This window comes from Cricetulus griseus, chromosome 4 (genome assembly GCF_003668045.3).
Source record: "Cricetulus griseus strain 17A/GY chromosome 4, alternate assembly CriGri-PICRH-1.0, whole genome shotgun sequence".
Taxonomy (NCBI): domain Eukaryota; kingdom Metazoa; phylum Chordata; class Mammalia; order Rodentia; family Cricetidae; genus Cricetulus; species Cricetulus griseus.
The window spans coordinates 67,457,803-67,478,546 of record NC_048597.1 but is presented as its reverse complement, the minus strand read 5'-3'; the positions used below and the strand labels follow the sequence as shown (position 1 = coordinate 67,478,546).

The window sequence follows — 20,744 nt, the reverse complement described above, 5'->3', positions numbered from 1 at the left end:
GAGGGAGGGAGAGCGTAGGGTAGATGTGAAGGAGGAGTATATTGGTCTTTGTAGCTGAGCTGCCAGAAGCCATGGGCAGAGCTGACTTGGAAAACTAGAACCTGGCTGCTCTCACCCCCATCTATACTTTTTAAAAGATTGACTTAATTCCTGCTGGGGAGTATGGACCCAGAATAAAAGTCCTGCCAGTAGAGGCGGGTTGCCAGTAACAGACATGCAGCTGGTCTGGTGTTTTTGTTGACAATTGTTGTAGAACTTCTCTATAACAGAGGGACAGCTGTTGTAGAACTCTTCTGTATAACAGAGGTTACTCGGACCTCTTCTCCCCCAATCCTCTTGATGTTTGGCTGTCTCCACAGAAAGCACCACTAGAAGGAACTCTTTCCAGAACAAGAAGTGCTGTTCTGGGAAAGCAACACAAACCACACTGTTCTGCTTACAGATGTAGAAATCAAAGGGCTTCAGAGCAACCAGATTGCCCAGAGTCACAGAGAGAACTGGTAAAGTCCAGATTGAAACCTGCTGTGTGTGTGCACATGTGTGTGTGTGGAGGCCAGAGAACAACTATCTCAGCTGTCCCTCCTCAGGTTCTTTGTTTTTAAAGAAGTATTTATCTGTTTATTTACTTATTCTGTGTGGAGAATGGGGAGGGAGGGAGAGAGGGAGGGAGACAGGGAGGAAGGATGAGTGGGCGGGAGAGATCAATTCCCAACCTTTGAGGAGTTGGCCTTCTGTGTGGTCCTTCCCACTATTTAAAAAGCTGCAGAAGTACCAACTCCAATTGGTGTTTCTGTAACACAGCCCCTAAACCTCAGGTTCAGGAAACATCACAGAAGAGGAATAAAGATTGTAGGAACCAGGGCCTGAGGAGATGGCTCCTTGGTTAAAAGGACTTGCTGCTCTTGCAGAAAACCTGGGTCGAGTTCCTAGTATTCACATGGTGGCTCACAACTGTCTGCAACTCCAGTTCCAGGAGTTCAGATGCCCTCTTCTGACTTGTGAGAGAACTGCATGTTCATGGTGCACAGACATACATGTAGGCAAAACATACACATAAAATACAAATAAAGACAACTTTAAACAAGGTTTGTAAGTTCTAGATTACCAGGGTGCCTGCTGTGAGGTTGCACCTTATAGCATGATAGGGGATGATATACTTTTGAAACATTAACAATATGGTTCTCTAAACAAGACCCAAATAATGACCACGCCATTGTTCATTCCAGTGGGGATAGAGGAAAGTCCACAAGGCACTGCCCATCCCTAGCTAAAGGACTATAGGCCGTCAGTTTTCTCCAGGCATGAGTCCTGGATAGGTTGCATGGTAAACACATGTACATATAAGAAACAGATAAATGACTTAGTATGGTGTGTGTGTGTGTGTGTGTGTGTGTGTAATAAGAACAGAAGAAGAGGTCACAGATCCCAGAGTGCCAGAATGGGTGGGTGCAGGGGATGATGGGAGGAGTTGGAGGTGGGAGAGGGAAAATTATGTAAATAGAGTATTCATGCATGGAATTCTCAAAAAATAAAAAAGCTGCAGAAGAATATAACATATTTTGGGGAGTATTTGAATAATTGTGGCCATTTTTGCTTGGTGGTACAGATAGCGAAAGACTATAAAGAAGCAGCCTGTCTCAAGTCTTTGGAGGAAGGTGTGTGAGCAGCAATATTGCTGCTGCATGTGTCTGTGTGATAAGGAGCAGTGCACCGAATGCCGGACTTGATGTGTTCAGATGTTGCCAGGGAGAATGCCCTCAACTCTGTTCTAGGAATGTTCTGATAGCATGTGTTTTGTAGATAGAACATTAGAGTCTGTTTGAAAGAAATTAGTTCAGATGGGATAGAAGAGTCAGTTTCAGCTTACGAAAAGCCAGTTTTCACAAGTCCACGTGTCTTACACTTATCAGCTATTCATTTTTTAATACCCTAATCATGGGCACTAAAAATGATAAAATTGTCATTTGGGTTTGGGCATGTTGCTTTAAGATAACCAAGCTTACTTGTGTTGTATTTTATTGCTCTCTCTCTCTCTCTCTCTCTCTCTCTCTCTCTCTCTCTCTCTCTGTGTGTGTGTGTGTGTGTGCATGTTATGCATGCTAGGAATAGAAGAGAAGATCTTGGACATACTGGGAAAATAATCGTACCAGTAGCAGATGGTATCCTGAATCCATTTAAGTTAATTTTATACAGTTAAATTTTCTAAGGGATGGAGAGATGACTCAGTAGTTAAGAGTGTTTCCTGTGTAATCATGAAAACTGGAGTTCAGCTCTCAGCATCCACATAACCATCCAGGTGTACTGCATATGACTGTAACATAGCAGCTATGTTTTCTTTAAGGGGAGTGGAGACAGGAGCATCACGGGATTTGCTGGCTTCCAGCCTGTCTGGGAAACAAAAACCTTGGGCTGAGGGAGAAACCCTGCCTCAAAGGAATAGATGGAGAGTAGGTAGTAGATGGAGACACTTGATGTGTTCTTCTTGCCTCTACTCATTCACATAGACACAGTGCATCTGTATGTATTTCTAGATTTCTTCAGTATTTCATTCTCTCTTAAAGATAGCCATGTTTTCTGTGACTCTGGCTTTGTGTAATTATTTTTTCCTAGGGTCCCTGTTGACTCTCCCTTTAAATTGTCTCCTAGGTTTGCTAAGGTGGTATTAAATAACTGTCTGTCCTGGGTGTATATGCTCTGCTGGCCCAAAGTTGATGGCAGCCAGGCCAGTCTATGTGCTATTGCCAGGGGAACTGGAGAGCTACCCTGAGGTCCCAGAATAGAAGGACATGATTATTTGGAAGCTTTGACACCAGTTTTGCCCTCTGGCTGTAGCTATATAAATCTGCTTTGGTACTGTCTAGGACTCACCGAATCTCATGCCGTCTCTCCTTGTCTCATGACTTGGGTGGGTGGAGACTCCAGTCCCAACTTCTCAGGTCTGAGCTAAGTTTCCCCCTTTGTATTCTCGTAGGAACCCTCCACCCATGTGCTACCTCCGTCCCATTTCTTTTTGCCTGCAAACAGATGGCTGAGGGGAGCCTCACCAAGGATTTCTCTGAAATGTCCAGATGAGAAGAGATCTAGACAACACCTACCTCCCTACCAAAGAGGTCATCTTTTGGATCACTGCAATCCGAGGCTAAAAGCAAGAAACATAATTGCTTGGATTGGCTGAATACAGTTGCTGGAAGCAAACATGGAAAGTGAACCAGAGCAGGAGAATTTGGAACAGAACCCGTGTGCCAGGACTACTGAGGAAGAGTTGAACAAGTCTTATAGTCTAGAAGCTTCTCTCTCAAAATTCTCTTGCATAGACCTGGATAAGGAGCTGGAGTTCAAAAATGATCTGGTAAACGTTTAACTTTTGAACAAAACTTGGGTTAGGGTGCTGTGTGACCCAAAATGCCCGGAGGTCCCACCACTCTTACTTGTGTAGCCCGGTACCATTTATGGAGCACTGTAGTGCTGTCTTTGAGCGTCACAGTAGTAATCACTTTATAGATGGAGACACAGGTGTACAGCTGTGCTGAATGCCTTCTCAGTCACAGAGCCAGGGGGAGTGTTAGAATTCTTACCTTGCTCTTTATTTGCTTTCTTCTTGATTGAATATTAGTGGTTTCTGTGACTGTGAGAGTATTTATTGATAACTTTTAAAAAAACTAATGGTCCCTCACCATGAAGGAGCCAAGAAATTCTGCCATGCTTTGGCATTTCATTTCAGTCTCAAGTCTTAGCTTCGAAGGCAGAGCCTGGCATGAGATGTGGTGTTTTGTTTTTCAACTTTCCAGAATGTTCCAGGGCTTTCAAGAGCAGTACAGTCAGAGTGTTCCTTGGCCTTGAGAGCCACTGAATGTGTGGATGGGAATTACTGAGTTGAATACAAGATCCAGTCAGTAGTAAGCTTGTCCTTTGACAGTGGTTCTAGTTATTTAAAATATCTCACACTTATAGGAGGAGAAAAGCCTTGTGAACTTTAATTTCTTTATTTAGATTGATGACAAGGAGTTTGATATTCCTCAAGTGGATACCCCTCCAACTCTGGAAAGCATACTTAATGAGGTAGGTAAATATTATACTCATTACTACCACTTTGTGGCATTGATTTTTCATACTTTTTGGGTTAGTTACAGTGTATGTATTTGGATGTACACTGTCCAGTGTGGTAGCCACTAGTTACATGTGTCACTTAAGATTTATGTTAATTACAGCTAACTAATACTTCATTTTCTCAGGTGCACAAGTCCCATTTCAGGAGCTCAGTAGCCACGTGTGACTAGTGGCTACTGAAGTGGTCAGTGTAGATACATAGCAATCTTCATCACGGCAGAAAGCCAGTCTAGATTTTGAACTTCTCAAGGGTAGAAACTACATCTTGCTCATGTTTTGTCTTTGTGCTCAGCTGTTGTGCTACCTTTCTGGGGGTTCATGAACAACTGTGAATTCATATGAGATAAGGTGCCAGTGATAGACCAAAGAAAAGATTCTACACAAGTCAACTTTGGTGAGCCAGTGACTTTATTTGACTTAGTTTAAGAGAATACATGACTCAGAATTATTTATATCACCCAAAATTCCCACCCCAGCATCCCTCATGAAAGCTGTATAACAGTAGGAGTCCTGTCTTTAGTTGTTATTAGTCAGGCTTCTCTAGTGAAACATAACTTATAGACTGAAACCAGACACACAGACACAGACACAGACACACACACACACACACACACACACACACACACACACACACACACACACACACTATTAGAATGGTTGTGTCCAACTAGTTCTAACAATGGCTATCTACCAACTGAAGGTTCAAGAATGCAGTAGGTGTTCAGTCCATGAGGCTGGATGTCTCAGCTGGTCTTTAGTATAGGCTGTAATGCCAGTGAAAGGCATGGGCTTGCCATGAAGAGAAAGAACAAGCAGGCAAAGAGCAAACCTCCTTTGTCCATGTCCTTTATATAGGCTGCCATTAAAGGGTGTAGCCTAGATTAAAGGTGGGTCTTTCCCTCCCCCCTTCAAAAGATCTGGATTAAATTTTGTTGTTTTTTTTTGTTTTGTTTTTTTCTGAGACAGGGTTTCTCTGTGGCTTTGTAGGCTGTCCTATAACTAGCTCTTGTAGGCCAGGCTGGTCTCAAACTCACAGGGATCTACCTGCCTCTGCCTCCTGAGTGCTGGGATTAAAGGCATGTGCCACCACCACCCAGCTTAACTATGGATTTTCTAACTTCAAATGATTTAATTAAGACAAAAAAAAATCTCTCACAGGTGCACCCATCTCTTGGGTTTATGTTAATTCCAGAGGTAGTCAAGTTGACAACCAAGAACAGCCATCACATTTGACTTTCTACCTCCTGTATACTCTTGGACCTTTGTGTGAGGCAGGAGGACAGTGTAGGTAGAATCCCAGCTACAGTGGTTTGAATGAGAATGGCCCCCATAGACACCTATATTTGAATGCTTGGTCCTCAGTTGATAGAACTTGTTTGGGGAGGACTAGGAGTTGTGGCCTTGTTGGAGTAGGGGTGGACTTTGAGGTTTCAAAAGCTATCATCCTCTCTAACATGTTGGTAACAACATGTTATAGGGTTATAGGGTAAAAACCCTATAAAAATGTAAGCCCCCCCATAAACTCTTCTATATGTTGCCTTGATCACAGTGTCTTATCACAATAGAATAGTAACTGAGATGTCAGGTGAGGATCTGGTGGAACCCCTCTCTTCCTGAACTAGAACTACAGAGCCAGGGGTATCTCACCCCGGAGGTGAAAGCTCTACACTCTCCTCCTGTCCTGTGACTCTTACATGCTTCCTTCCCTCTCTCCTACTGTATTATTTGAGCTCTGGAAGGGGTGATATTTATGACTATATACTGAGAATTGGGCCACCACACTACCGCAGGTACTAATTTCAGCAGTTTGATTATTATAAGTCTCTGTGAGTAGCCATATCCTGTAACAAATAAGCCTTCCTCTATACCCAAGGCTGTCTGCAACAGAGGTTAGACACATGCTTAGAAAGAAGGCAGTTGACAGGCTTATCATACCCATTTAGCAAAGTAACAGCAATAGCCTGCCCCCACCCTATGTAATTTCCTCAGGAACAGGGTTTTTCTGGCCTTGGCTTACAGTACAGAATGTGATTTTCCGTCTGTGGAGTGACCTTTAAACTCATTCACAAAGCACTTGGTTGTATCTGTAACAGCCATACCATTAATGTACCAGTGGGCAGATCTTTCAAATACTGTTGATAATGTAGCACACAGGGTTAATAGCTAGCAGGACTGTTAGTGACAAGTATTCCTCAGTAACCTGGATAGCAGCGTTTGTCACTACAAAAGCCAGACAGCAAAGAAGAGCCCCCAGCACAGGCCCTGCTCGACTTCTCCATGTCCTAAAACCAGAGCCTGCGGCAATTCCAGCAGGAGTCTTCCATCTGGTGTGCTGCCAAGGCATTGGCCTTTATGGCTTGTGGGGGTCTCAAGGATTTCTTTGGCCAATGCTTTATAGGAAGGTAATCCATCCATGGCATGTCTTTTCCCAATAGTCCTGTACCACTTTAGGGATTGACTTAACTGGGGCCATGGTGAATGGAAAAACAAGACCCACAACAGAAAAGCTGGGATTAGGTGCGCCCTGTGCCCTGATGGAGATGCATCAGCATCAGCTGGGAGGCTCAGCCTGTTTATTTTATGCATCTGGACTGAAGAGGCAGGTTTATAATTACAGCTGAACAGGAGGCAGGCATAGCTAGTCTCAGGCTGTAAACATCCAGGAGGAGGAAGCTTGGGGGACATTTTCAGTACATACTGTCAACATCCCCAAGGTCCTGGAGAAGGTTGTCATTCCCCTGCGCCTGACCTGGGGAAAGCCTTGCGGTTTCCATTGATTTGGGGCATTGGGATCCTTGACATATGAGCATTACACATTCCCCCAGGACTTGATCCACTCCTCACACACTCCCCCAGGACTTGATCCACTCTCCACTCCTCCTGACTTTTTGTTTGTTTTTTAAAAACTATTCTTTGAGATGCTTTTTCAGCTCTGTGAAGATATTCAGTGGTTAGCACCATACCATTCTTGTAGTAAAACTTCTTACAGAGGGCAGGCAGACCTCTGATGGCTCACTGTTGTTTCTTCCAAGCAAGTACCAGTTGCTTTGGGATTCTGGCTGTTAAGTGGACACTAAATAAAACATAAAAAAAAATTAGCAAGATCTGGTACTGCATAGAAATGTTGGATGCAATGGTGTGGGTGTTGGTGGGGGAACTACCTTATTTAACTCTCTGTAATCCATAGCCATTTTTTCGTAAGGCATTTCACCTCCTTACCCTGGGCACTGCCATGGGACCACTGTGCATCTTCCTACCTTGTAGTGAGCTCCCAGTGAGGATGCCTTATGCTGCTCCACCTAGCCTTGGGACCAAGGCAGGGGTGTCCTAGTTCTGTTTCTGTTGTTTAATAAACACTGAAAGGAAAACTATTGGCTCAGGACCCCCTAAGACCAAGTTCTCAGCACAAAGGAGATATATTTGCCCCAGAGGGACAAAAGGCAGGGAATAAAAGATAAGGACAGGAGATGGAGGACCAGAGAGAAGGGGAAGGGAACAAGGGAGAGGGGAAAGGGGTATTTGTCCCAAAGGGAGGACAAAGGACTGACTGCCTCTGGAGAGAGAGGAGACAGATGTAGCACATAGGAAAATGGCAGTTTATAAAGGTAAAAGGGGAAGCCCACGTTAGGATGAGGTGTTTGATTTTTGTAAAAAATTCATTCTATGTGTCTTTCACATCATGTATCTTGATCCATTCATTCCCTGTCCCTTTGTTATCTTTCCTCTGCCTCTGTACTGCCCAATAAAACAAAATTCAAGAGAAAAAAAAAGGATGAAAATAAAATGAAGAAAAAAAGGGAAAAAATTAAAAATCTCTTCATGGAAGCTGCGGTGTGACCCAACAAGTTATGCCCTATACCCCTTTGTCCATACATCTATACTTGCAAGTGTTCATTGCAAGCAGAGGTGTTAATTTTAATTGGGCATGTCAATTAGGTGAGCCAAAGGGGGTTTGATTGCTAGACTTCAACACTTTGATATCTGGACCTTGGTAGTTGGCCTCAGGAGGAGGAAGTGGCCAGATAAGGGAATAGACCTTGGGGGCTAGCTTTAGGAATGTAGTCTAATGGTTTTCAGCCAGGCAGAGGGACTCAGGGAGAGGGGCAAGGCCTGCCAGAGCCACATGCTCATGTGAGCTAGAGTCCCTTCAAACGCTATGACCAAAAGCCATGTGGGAGGAAAGGGCTTATTTCAGTTTACAGTTTATAGTCCATCACTGAGGGGAGCCTGGGCAGGAACCTGAAAACAGGAACCGAAGTAGAGACCATGGAGGGAGGAATGCTGCTTCCTGCTTGTTCTTCAGGCTTGTGTTAGCTACCATTCTTATCCGTACCTCCCAGGGCCACCTTCTCTGAATTAAAAAATTTATTTATTTCCCTCCCTCCCTCCTCTCCTCCCTCCCTCCCTCCCTCTCCTCTCCCACACATGTGGGAGGGCAGAACACTCATATGCATAAAATAAAATTAAATCTGAAAAGGGAATAAATGTAAATGAAATGTTCCAATGAATGAGACTGTTCTCATCATGAAAGCAAACTATCCCAGCACAACATTTTGTCCCCGAGGAACAGTGAGTGTCGTTGTTGACGTAGCTTACCAAGAAGGTAATACTGTTCCCTCTGTAGGTATAATTTAGTGCCCACCGTGTTGGGGCTCTGTGGTAGATGCTGGAGTCAAATAGTGCCATATGGCAGCCTCTGTCCTTGAGAGAGAAATGAATGGGACTCAAAATTGGGTAGGTGTTGGGAGCTAGCAGGAAGATAAGAGGAAAAAAAAAAGTAACAAAGTCATTGTGAAGACTTATCACTGGCTATTAAGGGAAATGATTAAAAAAAAAAAAACCCAAAAGGCAGCATAACTCTTCCTCTGGAATACTTATGTGTACGTATTCTATAATGTTCTGTCAGTCATACTAACCTGAAGGGAGGTTGGGGAAATGGACCTCTGGTGTTTTTAAAATGGAAAGACAGAAGCTTCTGAGATGCCCTGGACCCAGACTTAGGATATAAAGTAGCATTACCAGGCCTGAAAATCACTGCCTCTGAAGTTCTACATTGGAAATTACATTCTCTAACTGTTGTACCTGGTCCCTTCCTTCCACTAAACTTGTTCTCTGACCTCATCATGACCTGTCTCTTGACCTGTCATAGTCTCCCAGCCTCAGAGTAATGTTGGCTTCACTTCAGTTCTGCTGTTGGGAAGCCAGCAATATCTGGTGAACTTGCAGCGTGCGCACAGAAAAGTGAACGAATGTTAGGTGTGCAACACGGAGGCGGCTTATTGACTGAACAGCCCGTGTGACGGAATGCACGGAGAGGCAGAAGCACAACCTGTCCCCAAACTCCTCCTGCGCCTCAGCACCCAGTCCTTGGGTAGCTTTGCCTGCTCTGCCCCTTCCCTACACAGGGTAGTGTATGTGCACATGCACGCACGAGGCACGTATGCTGTGTCTCTGACTTATTTTCTCTAGCACTCTGTTCTGAGGTCTGTCATATTTTGTTGTTACTGTTTGTTCATCACCATTACTCTGTCGTTCTTTATTTACTCATCCTACTATTGATAGGCATTTGTGTAGTTATAGCTGAGGATATTTTTTCTTTTAGATTTTATTTATTTATTATGTATACAATTATATGCATGCATGCTTGCACACCAGTAGAGGGCACTGGATCTCATTACAGATCTTTGTGAGCCATGATGTGGTTGCTGGGAATTGAGCTCAGGACCTCTGGAACAGCAGTCAGTGCTCTTAACCTCTGAGCCATCTCTCCAGCCCAGCTGAGGGTATTTTTTATCTTGTCTCGTGTGCTCACACAACTATGTCCTCACATTTTTCTTGTGCATGCCCCCTAGAACTGGGAAGTGTAACTCAGCTTGTGAACACTGCTATGAGCTATCAAGTGGTTGCTTTAATGCATCCTTTAGGAGAAATGTCTGAGAAGTCGGGTTGTGAAATGTCTGGTTGTTTAAATGCTTGTTAACTGTTTGACCTTTCACGCTTAATGAAAAATACATAGTGATTTTAATTTGAATTTCTCTGAAGATTGATGACATTGGATGCCTCCAAGTAGGTTTTGACCATTTGGCTATCTCTTTTGTGAAAAGCTTCCTCCCCCTTTTAAAGATTTATTTATTTTATGTATATTAGTGCTGTAATATCTGCATGCCAGAAAAAGGCATCAGATCCTGTTATAAGTAAGTGTGAGCCACCATGTGGGTGCTTGGAGTTGAACTCTGGAAGAGCAGCCAGTGCACTTAACTGCTGAGCCATCTCTCCAGCCCAGGAGTTCTTTACCTATGCCATGCAACCTGCAACCTATCTGAGATGTAGTTACTGAAATCTCTTCTTTCCGTATGTGTCTTTTTACACCACTAGTGGCTTCATTTGATGCCTAGAGGTTATTAACATAGGTCAACGTTTTAGACTTCCCCATTGTGATTAGTTATTTGTGTTTCCTGTGTTTAAGAAAATGTTGCCAATTCTGAGGCCAGGATCTTGTTATCCTGTTTATTCCAAAATCTTTATTGTTTTTCCTTTCATATTTAGATCTGTAACTCATCTGTAATTTTTTTTCTGCCCACATTAATGTGAGGATGATCTGATATCATTTACTGGAAAGAATATTCTTGGTTGTGGTGTCACATATTTGTGGGGATCTGATTTAATTGGTCTGTCTGTGGCTGCCCCAATATCTCATTATCACATTCTATGGGTTGAGACTTTAGATCTTAAGTCTGGGAATGTAGCTCAGTGGTAGAACACATGCCTCACATGTGAGGCCCTGGGATTCATCACCAGTAACACACATGCGGACACACAGGCACACACACACACAGAGAGAGAGAGAGAGAGAGAGAGAGAGAGAGAGAGAGAGAGAGAGAGAGAGAGAGAGAGAGAGAGAGAGAAAGGAGGGAAGGAGGAGAGGCGGAGGGGAGGAGGAGGAGGGAAGCGAAGCAGAGGAACAGTCATCGGGAGTTCCAGGTCTTTCTCAGCTGCTTAGGGAGCTCAAGGCTAGCATAGGCTGCACAAGACCCTGTCTGGAAAGAAAGTATGGGGCTGGAGAGTTGGTTTAGTGGTTATGAACACTTGCTGCACTTGCAGAGGACCCAGGAGGACCCAGGTTCGATTCCCAGCACCCACACGGTGGCTCACAACTGTCTGTAACTCCAGTTTCAGGGGATCTGATGCTGCCTTCTTGACTCTGTAGACAGTGCATGCACAGGTTGCACAGACTTGCAGACAAAACACACTTACAAATGCATGCACATCACATGCATGCCTATGTACATGTGCATGGCTCACATACACCCACACCCACCTACACACACACACGCATACAGGCACGCACTCACTCACTCATAACTCTAAAATACAAGTCAGTAAACAAATAAAACAAACATAAGCCTTGACACCCAGTGCTTGAGGTGTGCCAGCTCTGCCCTTGCTGTGGAGATTGATGTCTTAGTTTTGGGCTTTCACCACGTTCAGGGGCACGCACAAGGCTGCTAAACTTGCTAAGAGTGTGTGGATTTTATGGAAAGCTGGTATCTTTGCTGTGTAGCAGTAGTTTTAAATTCCCCTTGACTTCCTCAATTCTTTATTTCCTTCACTTTCAGCTATCCTGCAAGCCTGGCTTTTCTCAGGTGATCTGTTTTATTTAATTATGTATCCACGCTACTTAAGAAAATCAAATAAGGCTTTGATTGACTCTCTTCCTCTGATCTTTGCCCTGCAGTTCTTATTTCCAAATTATTTCCTTTTCCTACAGCAATTGCTACAGCCTTTCACAGTTGTCAAGTAGCTGTCTCCTTGCCAAGGACAAGCTCACTCTTAGCAGACTGAGGGGTGGTGGAGAATTCTGGAATGTGGTGAAATTATAGACTAATGTTAAAGTTGAATACAGATTTCAGAGCCATTGCCACACGGCACTTCAAGCTGTGGTTATGAAAAAGCTTGCTTCGATAGGGAGTGTCTGAGGAGCCAGAGAAGAGAGCAGGAATATTCCTGAGGGTTTACAGAGTTTAATGGTGGGCTGAGGAGAAGCGGGGAAATGGGACCTAAGAGTTTACATAAACAGGAAAAGGCACTTCTGCTGGGAACCAAGGAGAGAGAATATTTGTCAGTAGGGGAGGTGAGGTGGAGGACATGCTAACTTGAAATGGCCAGTACCTTCTTCACCACTGGTAGTCAGCAGCTCAGAGTGAAGGAGAAAGTGGAGGTAATGGGTGTGGAAATTTGAGGTGAGGGCTGCCAGGTAGGTGGTGTTCTTGGTTCAGAGGCAGCTGTACAAGCCAGCTCCTCCTCACCTCCTTTATCTGCCATCTGTGGCTGAAGGTCAGGAGTGTCACAACGGCAAGTCCCTCAAGATGACAGCTCAGAATCTTCTTTGACATTTACCCCTCCAGCTTTCTCCCCCTCATTTAAAGGGTAACCAGGGACTTGATTTAGTTCAGTAATGTCTCCTTCCTCATGGCCTCCCTTGGCCTCTGCATTGTGGCTGAACTCTCTTCTCCTTCCTTGGTATTCAGATGGTCCTTTAGCTGGCTCTTAACACTCCTCCACCATAGCCTCTTGATGGGGAATGTACTTCTGTGTATGTTTATCTTATTGATTGCTGAATAAAGCACTGTTTGGCCAATGAGGCAGCAAGTTAGGTGGGCATGCTTCTTGAAAGACAGCGGCTAAGAAAGCCGCCGCTTTAATTTTGGTGTTGTTTAACAGTTAAAAGACTGTGTGGCCAGAAAAAGGTAAAGATTTATAGTAAAGACAGATTCAGATGAAGAAAAACCTCTAAAGGTTTACAGTATGTTTAAAAATATATGTAGGCTTATGAGAGAAAAAGAAACAGGAGGAAATAGAGTAGCTGGGTGTGGTGGCACACACCTTTAATCCCAGCACTCGGGAGGCAGAGGCAAGCAGATCTCTGTGACTTCAAGGCCAGTTGTGGTGGCACACTCTGGTAGGATTTGCTGAAGGAGGCAGAGGCAGGAGGAAGAGAGAAAGGGAAGGACTTCCTTCTTGCCCTTGCTTATATATGAGTTGCCCTCCTATGTCACTTCCTGCCTGGATCTCTACTACATTTCCCAGAATCCTCCTTGACTCCTAGTCCCACCTAACTTGCTGCCTCATTGGCCAAACAGTGCTTTATTCAACAATCAATAAGATAAACATACACAGAAGAACATTCCCCATCAGCCTCTCCCTCACCCTCTCTCAGCATGTGTCCCCATTTATCTTCCTAAAACAGGGTTCCCATCTTGTCTGCTTCTTAAAAGTCTCCATACCCTTCCAGCTGCTGCGATAGACAGGTTTCTGTTAATTAAATGAGTGAGTGCCGTTACATGTGAGGCCTTGGAGCAGGTACTGTAGGTACAGCGGCAGACATGGCAGACGTAGGCCCTGCTGCCACCAAACCTGATGGAAAACAATGCCTTTTACAAATTGGACTCTGGCTCATATTCCTAGACTCTCTTCAGCTGTATTCATCTACTCCTGCCATTTATGGCAGCTTCCTTGTCCCCCCAGTAAAATCCATGTTAGAAAATCAAGGTTTCTGCACGTTTCCCCCTCAGAATGCCTTTCTCCTGTGTACCTGTTATATTTTCATGGCAGACATTTGTTTTCTTCTAATTAGCCATTGCTCGTTAGTTTACCAGTGAAGCTCTTGTACAAGCTTGGGTTTTCAAAAGACTCTGCAGCTAACAATGACCTGCACAACTAACTGTTCTGCTTCTTCCTGCTACAAGAGAGGGTTTGACACGAATCTTTGAAGAGTGATCTCTGTGTGGAGTTGACATTGAATTCTGGGAGTCCTGTGCCATTGCCTCTCTGGGGACTGAGAATGCATGGAAGGGAAGGGAAAAGCAGGAGCAGGACGTGGGGTGCTGTGGGAAAGCCAGCAGTGCCCGCGTCATTTGTCTTAGGACGTGTTTGCAGTCTTGAGTTTATGACCGTGTCTCCTTTCAACTCAGACCGATGATGAAGATGAGTCCTTTGTTCTTGAGGACCCTACGCTGCTAAACATCGACACCATTGATTCTCACTCTTATGACACCTCATCTGTGGCAAGCTCAGACAGCGGCGACAGGGCCAACTTAAAGAGGTGAATATACTTGTAAACATACTTGTATATGGCGAAAATATATGATTATGTAAAGTCACTTTCTTTATGATACAGTCTAATTTGATTATTTTAAACCAGTGTCTTCATGGTGCAGTCTAGTTTGATTATTAAACGTCGGTGTCTTCATGGTGCAGTGCAGTTAGCTTGGAGTAGGTTCAGAGGAGAGCATCAAAGATGGGGTGGGGGTTTGTGGGGTAGAATGACACACAACACTTGGAACTCTAAATAACTTCAGTCTCAACTGCTTTCCACATTCCAAGCTCTTGGGGAGAACAGCTCTTGAAGAGGACAGAAGTAGAGGAAGCATGGTGTAAAATGAATTACTGAAACCACGTGTGACCTGAATGCTGACCAAGTGACCTGCACTCTTCCTCTTAGATTTTTCCTGCATCAGCGCTGTCTTCCTTAGGTTGCCATCTTGGGACAGGGATCCTTGTAGGTGTGCTCACCTCCTTGTCACAGTGTCTTACAAACAGATGAATGTTTTTGATGACCTGCTTCCCTGTTTAAAAGTGAGGGAGTTGTAGTCTGTGAGGTGTGACCAAGCTTTTGATACTGTTACAGGTTCACACTCGAGAACCATGCGGTTTAGCTAAAATAAACACACACACACACACACACACACACACACACACACACACACACACACACACACACACACACACAGAGTTAAACAAGCTCCTGATTTCATGTTGAGCCGTGTTCATAGCTTTCCTGGTCTGCATGTGGCTCCCTGGGCATGAGTTGGACCTGACTGGAACGTGACAGTCAGAAGTCTTGGGTGTGGTGTCAGTCCAGGTGCTGCTGCTGCCTTGAGCCTGCCTCTGAGCACTTTCACCCTACCCCCCCTCGCCCCTCTTTGTCCTCACTCTTCCCCACGCTGTGCCCAGGCAGATTAGCTGTGCCTCAGTAGCTGTGCCTCATATCCCCCAATAAACTGGATACAGTCTTCTCCATTTGCACGACATTCGTATTTGTCTATGCTTTTGTATTTACAAGTTGTTTATCAGCCCCTCCCACTAGGCCGTGAAATCCTCATAGCAGGACCTGTGCCTTCCTGGGTTTGGGCTCAGCAGAGTACATTTTTAGTCAGAATGGGCACATACTGATTCATACTTGGTAAAAGGTTAGGGATTTCTCTTTGGCTGGTGATGAAGAGTTTAATCGAAAGGAGGCATAAGCAGGAGCAACAGGGTGAGGGAAAGTTGGGGAAGGGAGGCAGGCAGAGGTCATGAGGCAGGCGGGGTTGTAGGTTCATGGACAGGAGTGAGCAGTGGTCTGTGCAGCCCTCGGGAGAGCAGGAGAAGCCAACCCCAGGTCAGGTGGGCAGGGAGCATTTTGAGCATAGAAGAAGAATGTTAGTTTTTTTCCTTCAGTCTCTCTGAGCTTCCAAGGGTAAGGGCACATCTGAATGTTGGTCTGTTGTACTTTTAAAAAACAGCTAACAATAATTATATAATTCTTGACAATTAATAACTGCACAGTGCTATTTTCTTCTTTTAAAATGTATCTTCTTCTTTCAGAGCCTTGGGACCCTGCCTTTTCAACCCTTCTGCTAAATGTCTCCTCCTCACTATCTCTTAGGAAGAAGAAGTTGCCTGACTCCTTCTCACTGCATGGGTCGGTTATGCGGCATTCACTCCTGAAGGGGATATCTGCGCAGATCGTGTCTGCGGCTGTGAGTGTCTGTCCCTTCCACAGCCTGATGACCTGTAGTGGCATGATGAAGTAGGAGTGAGCTCCAGCAAAGCCCGGCTCTTCTCTTGGCTCAGAGCTTTAAGAAAAATACAGTCCAGCTTTTATGTTTTTTTTCCGATTATTTTTGCCTTGTAAGACATGGCTGCACATCTTGACATAGGAATTAGTGTAGCCATGAGAGTAAAGGTCTGTGAGCATTGCTGTGCACCTGAATGAAGCGTGGCAGCAAGCGGAGAGAAATGCTATCTGCCTTGTCCTTGCATTCCTTTCTAGGTTAGTAGCCATCTTATGAGTTTGGCTGAGGTGAAGGGCTTGTTTTTTGGCCTCTTTATATAGACAGATGACTGATCAGGGTTCTAACCAAATGATTTAAAAATCATTCACCAGCCTTTTTCATGTGCCCTTGTGAAGAAAGGTAAAGCCATGTCCTGCCTTGGCAACGCGAAGGCAGTTCCGAGAGGGGAGAGGCGCCACTGTGAAAGGGCTCTGGTGAATGGGGCCATTGTACAGTGGCTGTGATGGAACATTTGTGGTCTTTTTAAAAAATGTCTTAGAAAGCCAGGCGGTGGTGGCCTTTAATCCCAGCACTCGGGAGGCAGAGGCAGGCAGATCTCTGTGAGTTTGAGGCCAGCCTGGTCTATAGAGTGAGTTCCAGGACAGGCTTCAAAGCTACACAGAGAAACCCTGTATAAAGTAATATTTAAGACAGTGGGCTGTGGGAAGACTCCTCCTTTGACCTCACGGCCCGTACTTAAATTTAGTCTGTCAAGTCTGTTCTCTGAGTTCAGTAGTTCTGTATATGATAAGGGTGACAATATAATGATGATGAGGACAGCAGGGACCTCGATACTATCTTATTCTTTTCATGGTGTTTAACATTTTACACATTTAATTTGAACAAGAAATGAGAGATATTTCTTAAGAGCGAGCAGGTGAGGCAGTAGGAGTCAGGACATCCAGTTGTGTTTCAGTTCTCTAAAGCTCTTTTGCAGACAAGGGGTAATGTTCTTCCTGGGCAGCTGGCATGTCCTGACCCAGCTGATGCACATAGCATCGGAGGTGATCTTAGCTAGAGAGATGCCAGGCGGTGGAGAGTGGGCAGTACCCTTCCTCTTTACGGTGGAGAGCAGCTCATATTTGCCAGAATGGAAACCACCTGTTGAGGATCACGTTTCCATGACATTTTCTGAATCTAATCCTTATGTAGGTGATGAAATTCATTCCTTCCAAAATCAAGATGAACCAGAGCAGTCATTTGACCCACCTGTGTAGTTCAACAAATATTTTGGATAATGGAGACCGAGCTAGAGTGCAGACACTGAGCGCTGATTAGATAAACCTGTTCTCCTCCCCCTTGAGGATAAGGAGGCCATTCTAATAAATGCCAGAGTGTGTGTGCTCTGTTCTCTCTGCATTGCTCCAGCATAGCTGCTTTGGCATGTTGAGATAACACAGCCAGGCGTGATGCGGTGCTTTCCTAACCCGGATTACCAGCTGATTTAAGTCGCCTGCTCTCCCTTGACGGCGGGTTTGTTAACATGGAGAGCTGGTTCTGTTTGGGGTATTTTTCCTGAATAGTCGCTCACTTGTGCCTTCAGCCTTGTGGACAGCGATGGTATCAGCCTTGTTTGGACCTTGATCATCTTCACTGTGGAGTCCATGCATGAAAAACACTTAGGAAGCACAAAATTTTTGAGTCTTATTACTTGACTTTGGGATCCTTCTCAAAGTAATGTGACATATGACTATTTACAATTAATTCAAATTAGGTTTGTTTTTTAAGGAATCTATCATTTTAAGGATGAACTTTGAGGTACTATAGATGCCTCTGCACATGTTTTATTATTGTTTAAAAACACGTCAAATGTGCTGGACTGTCTTGGGGTGACTGTTGGAGCTCACCCACACCTTCTGAATCTAGCAGCATAGGGAGTTGCATCCTAACGAGCCTCCCAGAGAACGGGTACAGTGTGACTTTGAGCCTCTAACTACACTAGGGTGCTGCATCGTCATCACCGATTCCATAACTTGATTGATTCTGTCCCCTCTCCCTTCTCCCTTCCCCCCACTCCCCCTCGCTTTGCTTTAGCTCATGCTCAGCTACCCCACTTTACTTCTATGCGTTTCCACTCATCTCAACTTCAGGAGTGTTTTCATTTTTTAATTACCATGCAAAATTGCAGGTTTCCTTATGCCATTTTCATAATATTTACTTTTGGTTGACCCATCCCCTACACTCTTCTCCCTCATTTCCCTGCTCCACTCCCAGTAAAATTCCAATTTTGATGCTAAAATGTTTCCCACATCTGCCATTTATGCCTTTTGAAGTCAGATGGCTTCAACATTCATTTGAACGCAGTTTATGTTTTTCATCTGCGCTTTCATCCCCGCTTTTCTCTGTGCAGAATGGAACAGAAACCGCATATCAAATATTTATATCAGGCATTGTGTTAGCTCTGCTCCCCCTTGACATGACAGGACGCTGGATGAAGATGCTGTCACAGTGCTGCGTCACCATAGGCTGTTGTTATCGCTTGAAGCTGTTTAAGCCCCAGATAGACACCTGCATAGCATTTGTTGCATTTAATTTGGTCCACAGGACAGTGTGTTAGGATAAATAGAGCAGTTCTTGCTATTTTTCTGAACACGTGGCGATCTCTGTTAGAACAGGTAGATGACTTTCCTGTCTCAGTTACTGACCAGGAGCTGAAATGGTACTCGATGCTTGGCTTGTTTGAGAGCAGCCTTGCTGTTCCCTTAGTCACTGGAGTTAATCTACTGGAGAGGAGCATCCTACTTAGAGGTGGGGTGCCTGCAGCAAAAGAGTTCCCCTTTTCTTGGATCTTTGATTCTACCATTTTGGTCCTGTAGGACTTGTAGTCTATTTACATTACCAGAAACAAACTCCTTTCCTTCTTGATATTTCCATTTCTAATCAGCACTGAAGCATCTGTTACCATTAGTAAAATAAAACAGTCTTCTCTCATGCTCATCTATTTTGACATCTACAGCTTTGTCATTTGCTCTTACTGGAGGGGTTGGTGAAGGGTGCCCTTCCTACCAAGTTGTTCAGGTCCAAGCGTGCATAAAAAAGGCTGCATGCTTACTTTCAAAACCAATTATCTCTTCAAATTCTTTTTCAAAATCTCTTTTAGGACAAAGTAGATGCCGGCTTGCCCACAGCAATTGTAAGTATACCTTTAACCCCTCGAGGTAAGGGTTTCAATTTCACTGAGTTCCTCAGGTTTACTGTTAAACTATTCAGTTCCATTATGATAAATTCTTAAGTCATATTACTCTTGGTAATCAAGTTTAAAACTTGCTCATGTTAGATTTTGATTTTTCTACTTTTATTGTTTAGCTCTCAGGCTCTCGGTTGAGAGCAGGTAATGGAGAAACAGACCTTTCCAGCATTTGTTCCCCTGTGAGCTGTGTCCCTTAGTCTGTAAGGACTGGGATAGTATTGAGTGAGCTCACTCTGGCAGTGCACATTCCACAGCTATGGACCCCAGGGCCAGGCCTGCAGAGAGTGTCTGGAGTGGCTGTGGCAAGCCAGAGGAGGCTTGAAAGTGCATTAAGGACCTGTCCTCTGGTTTTCTTCAGCTGCCTCTCTCTGTGGCTTTCTCATTAGTCACTGGTGAGGAAGTGGGCTCAAGTGGAACATTCTGGTGTCTCTTGCCTGCTGGTGATAAACTGGAGAAAAGTATTCTCATCCCTCCACATTGCTAGGAGGTCCTGGGTGGGCCATATAAAAGCAGCTCTTGAGCCTGAGAGGTGGTTTTTATTATTACTATTATTTTTAAAGTTGCTTTGTAGCGGTGATTCTCAACCTTCCTAATGCTGCAGCCCTTTAATACAGTTCCTCATGTGGTGGTGACCCTATCATAAAATTATTTTTGTTCCTACTTCATAACTGTAGTTTTGCTACTGTTATGAATTGTAATGTAAATATTCTTGGAGGTAGAGGTTTGCTAAAGGGGATGTGACCCACAGCTTGAGAGCCATTGCTCTAAAGGAAGCCGAAGGATACTGTTCATGTATAGTACTGAACAGGTGACGTTTTGATAGCATTTCTCTTAAATATAGAAGAATTCTGAGAAGTAAAAATGCCCTGGGTTTGATTTCTCATTTTGCTTTCAGGATGAAATTCCTTGTTTTAGTGATTGGTTGGTGCATCAGCTGACACCTAGAGAGGAAGGCAGGCCAGCAAATCCAACACTGACCATTTCCCTTTTGTTTCCAGGCAGTGTCCAGTCTGATAGCAGTGGGCACCTCTCATGGATTGGCTTTAATATTTGGTAATTTTCTAAGTACTTTCTTATTTTAAGTATCAAGATTCCTTTTAGGTTTTATAATGTCCCTTTAATTATATTGTATATGGTAGACTTGATTTCCAAGGACACAACAAGGAGAACATGAGAAAGTAGCAGTTGGTATTTGTAGTTAAAAATTACTTGAATCATGGCTTCATTTCACTGTTCACTGCACGTTTCTCTCTGTCCTTATGAATATGTAAGGTGTTGCTGCTTGCACATCTGTTGGTGTTCTGTAGACAGCAGAGTAATGTTGGAAAGAACCTCGCCTTGTCAACATGTCTCCCTCGGGTTGGTGGTGGTAATCACTTTTTATTCTGAGTCATATTCCAGTCACGGGTATTCTAAAAGGTCTCCAGGGAAAGGGGTCCCCGGGTTTCTGAGTCGATTTCCATTGTAAATCTTTCTAAACTGAAAAAAAAAAAAGTTAGCCTGTAATTACCTTGTTGTCTGAGTTAAGAGAAAATGAGTAGTTTAATTATATAGTAGAAATTAGTTTTCTC

General features: G+C 44.1%; 1 protein-coding gene across 3 annotated transcripts in view; it reads left to right on the top strand.

Moving 5' to 3' along the window:
• Window positions 1–20,744, top strand: part of Vps8 (VPS8 subunit of CORVET complex) — a 208,312-nt gene that overhangs the window by 12,836 nt on the left and 174,732 nt on the right. For 2 of the 3 annotated variants that reach the window (XM_027413022.2, XM_027413021.2), the window contains exons 2-7: window positions 2,972–3,349; window positions 3,991–4,059; window positions 14,079–14,209; window positions 15,815–15,908; window positions 19,084–19,116; window positions 20,172–20,226. In XM_027413022.2, coding sequence (XP_027268823.1) covers window positions 3,197–3,349; window positions 3,991–4,059; window positions 14,079–14,209; window positions 15,815–15,908; window positions 19,084–19,116; window positions 20,172–20,226 — 535 coding nt within the window. In that variant the 5' untranslated portion in view covers window positions 2,972–3,196. Of the gene's footprint in view, window positions 1–2,971; window positions 3,350–3,990; window positions 4,060–14,078; window positions 14,210–15,814; window positions 15,909–19,083; window positions 19,117–20,171; window positions 20,227–20,744 lie in introns of those variants that run through there. The other variant, XM_035444695.1, reaches the window with a different exon arrangement.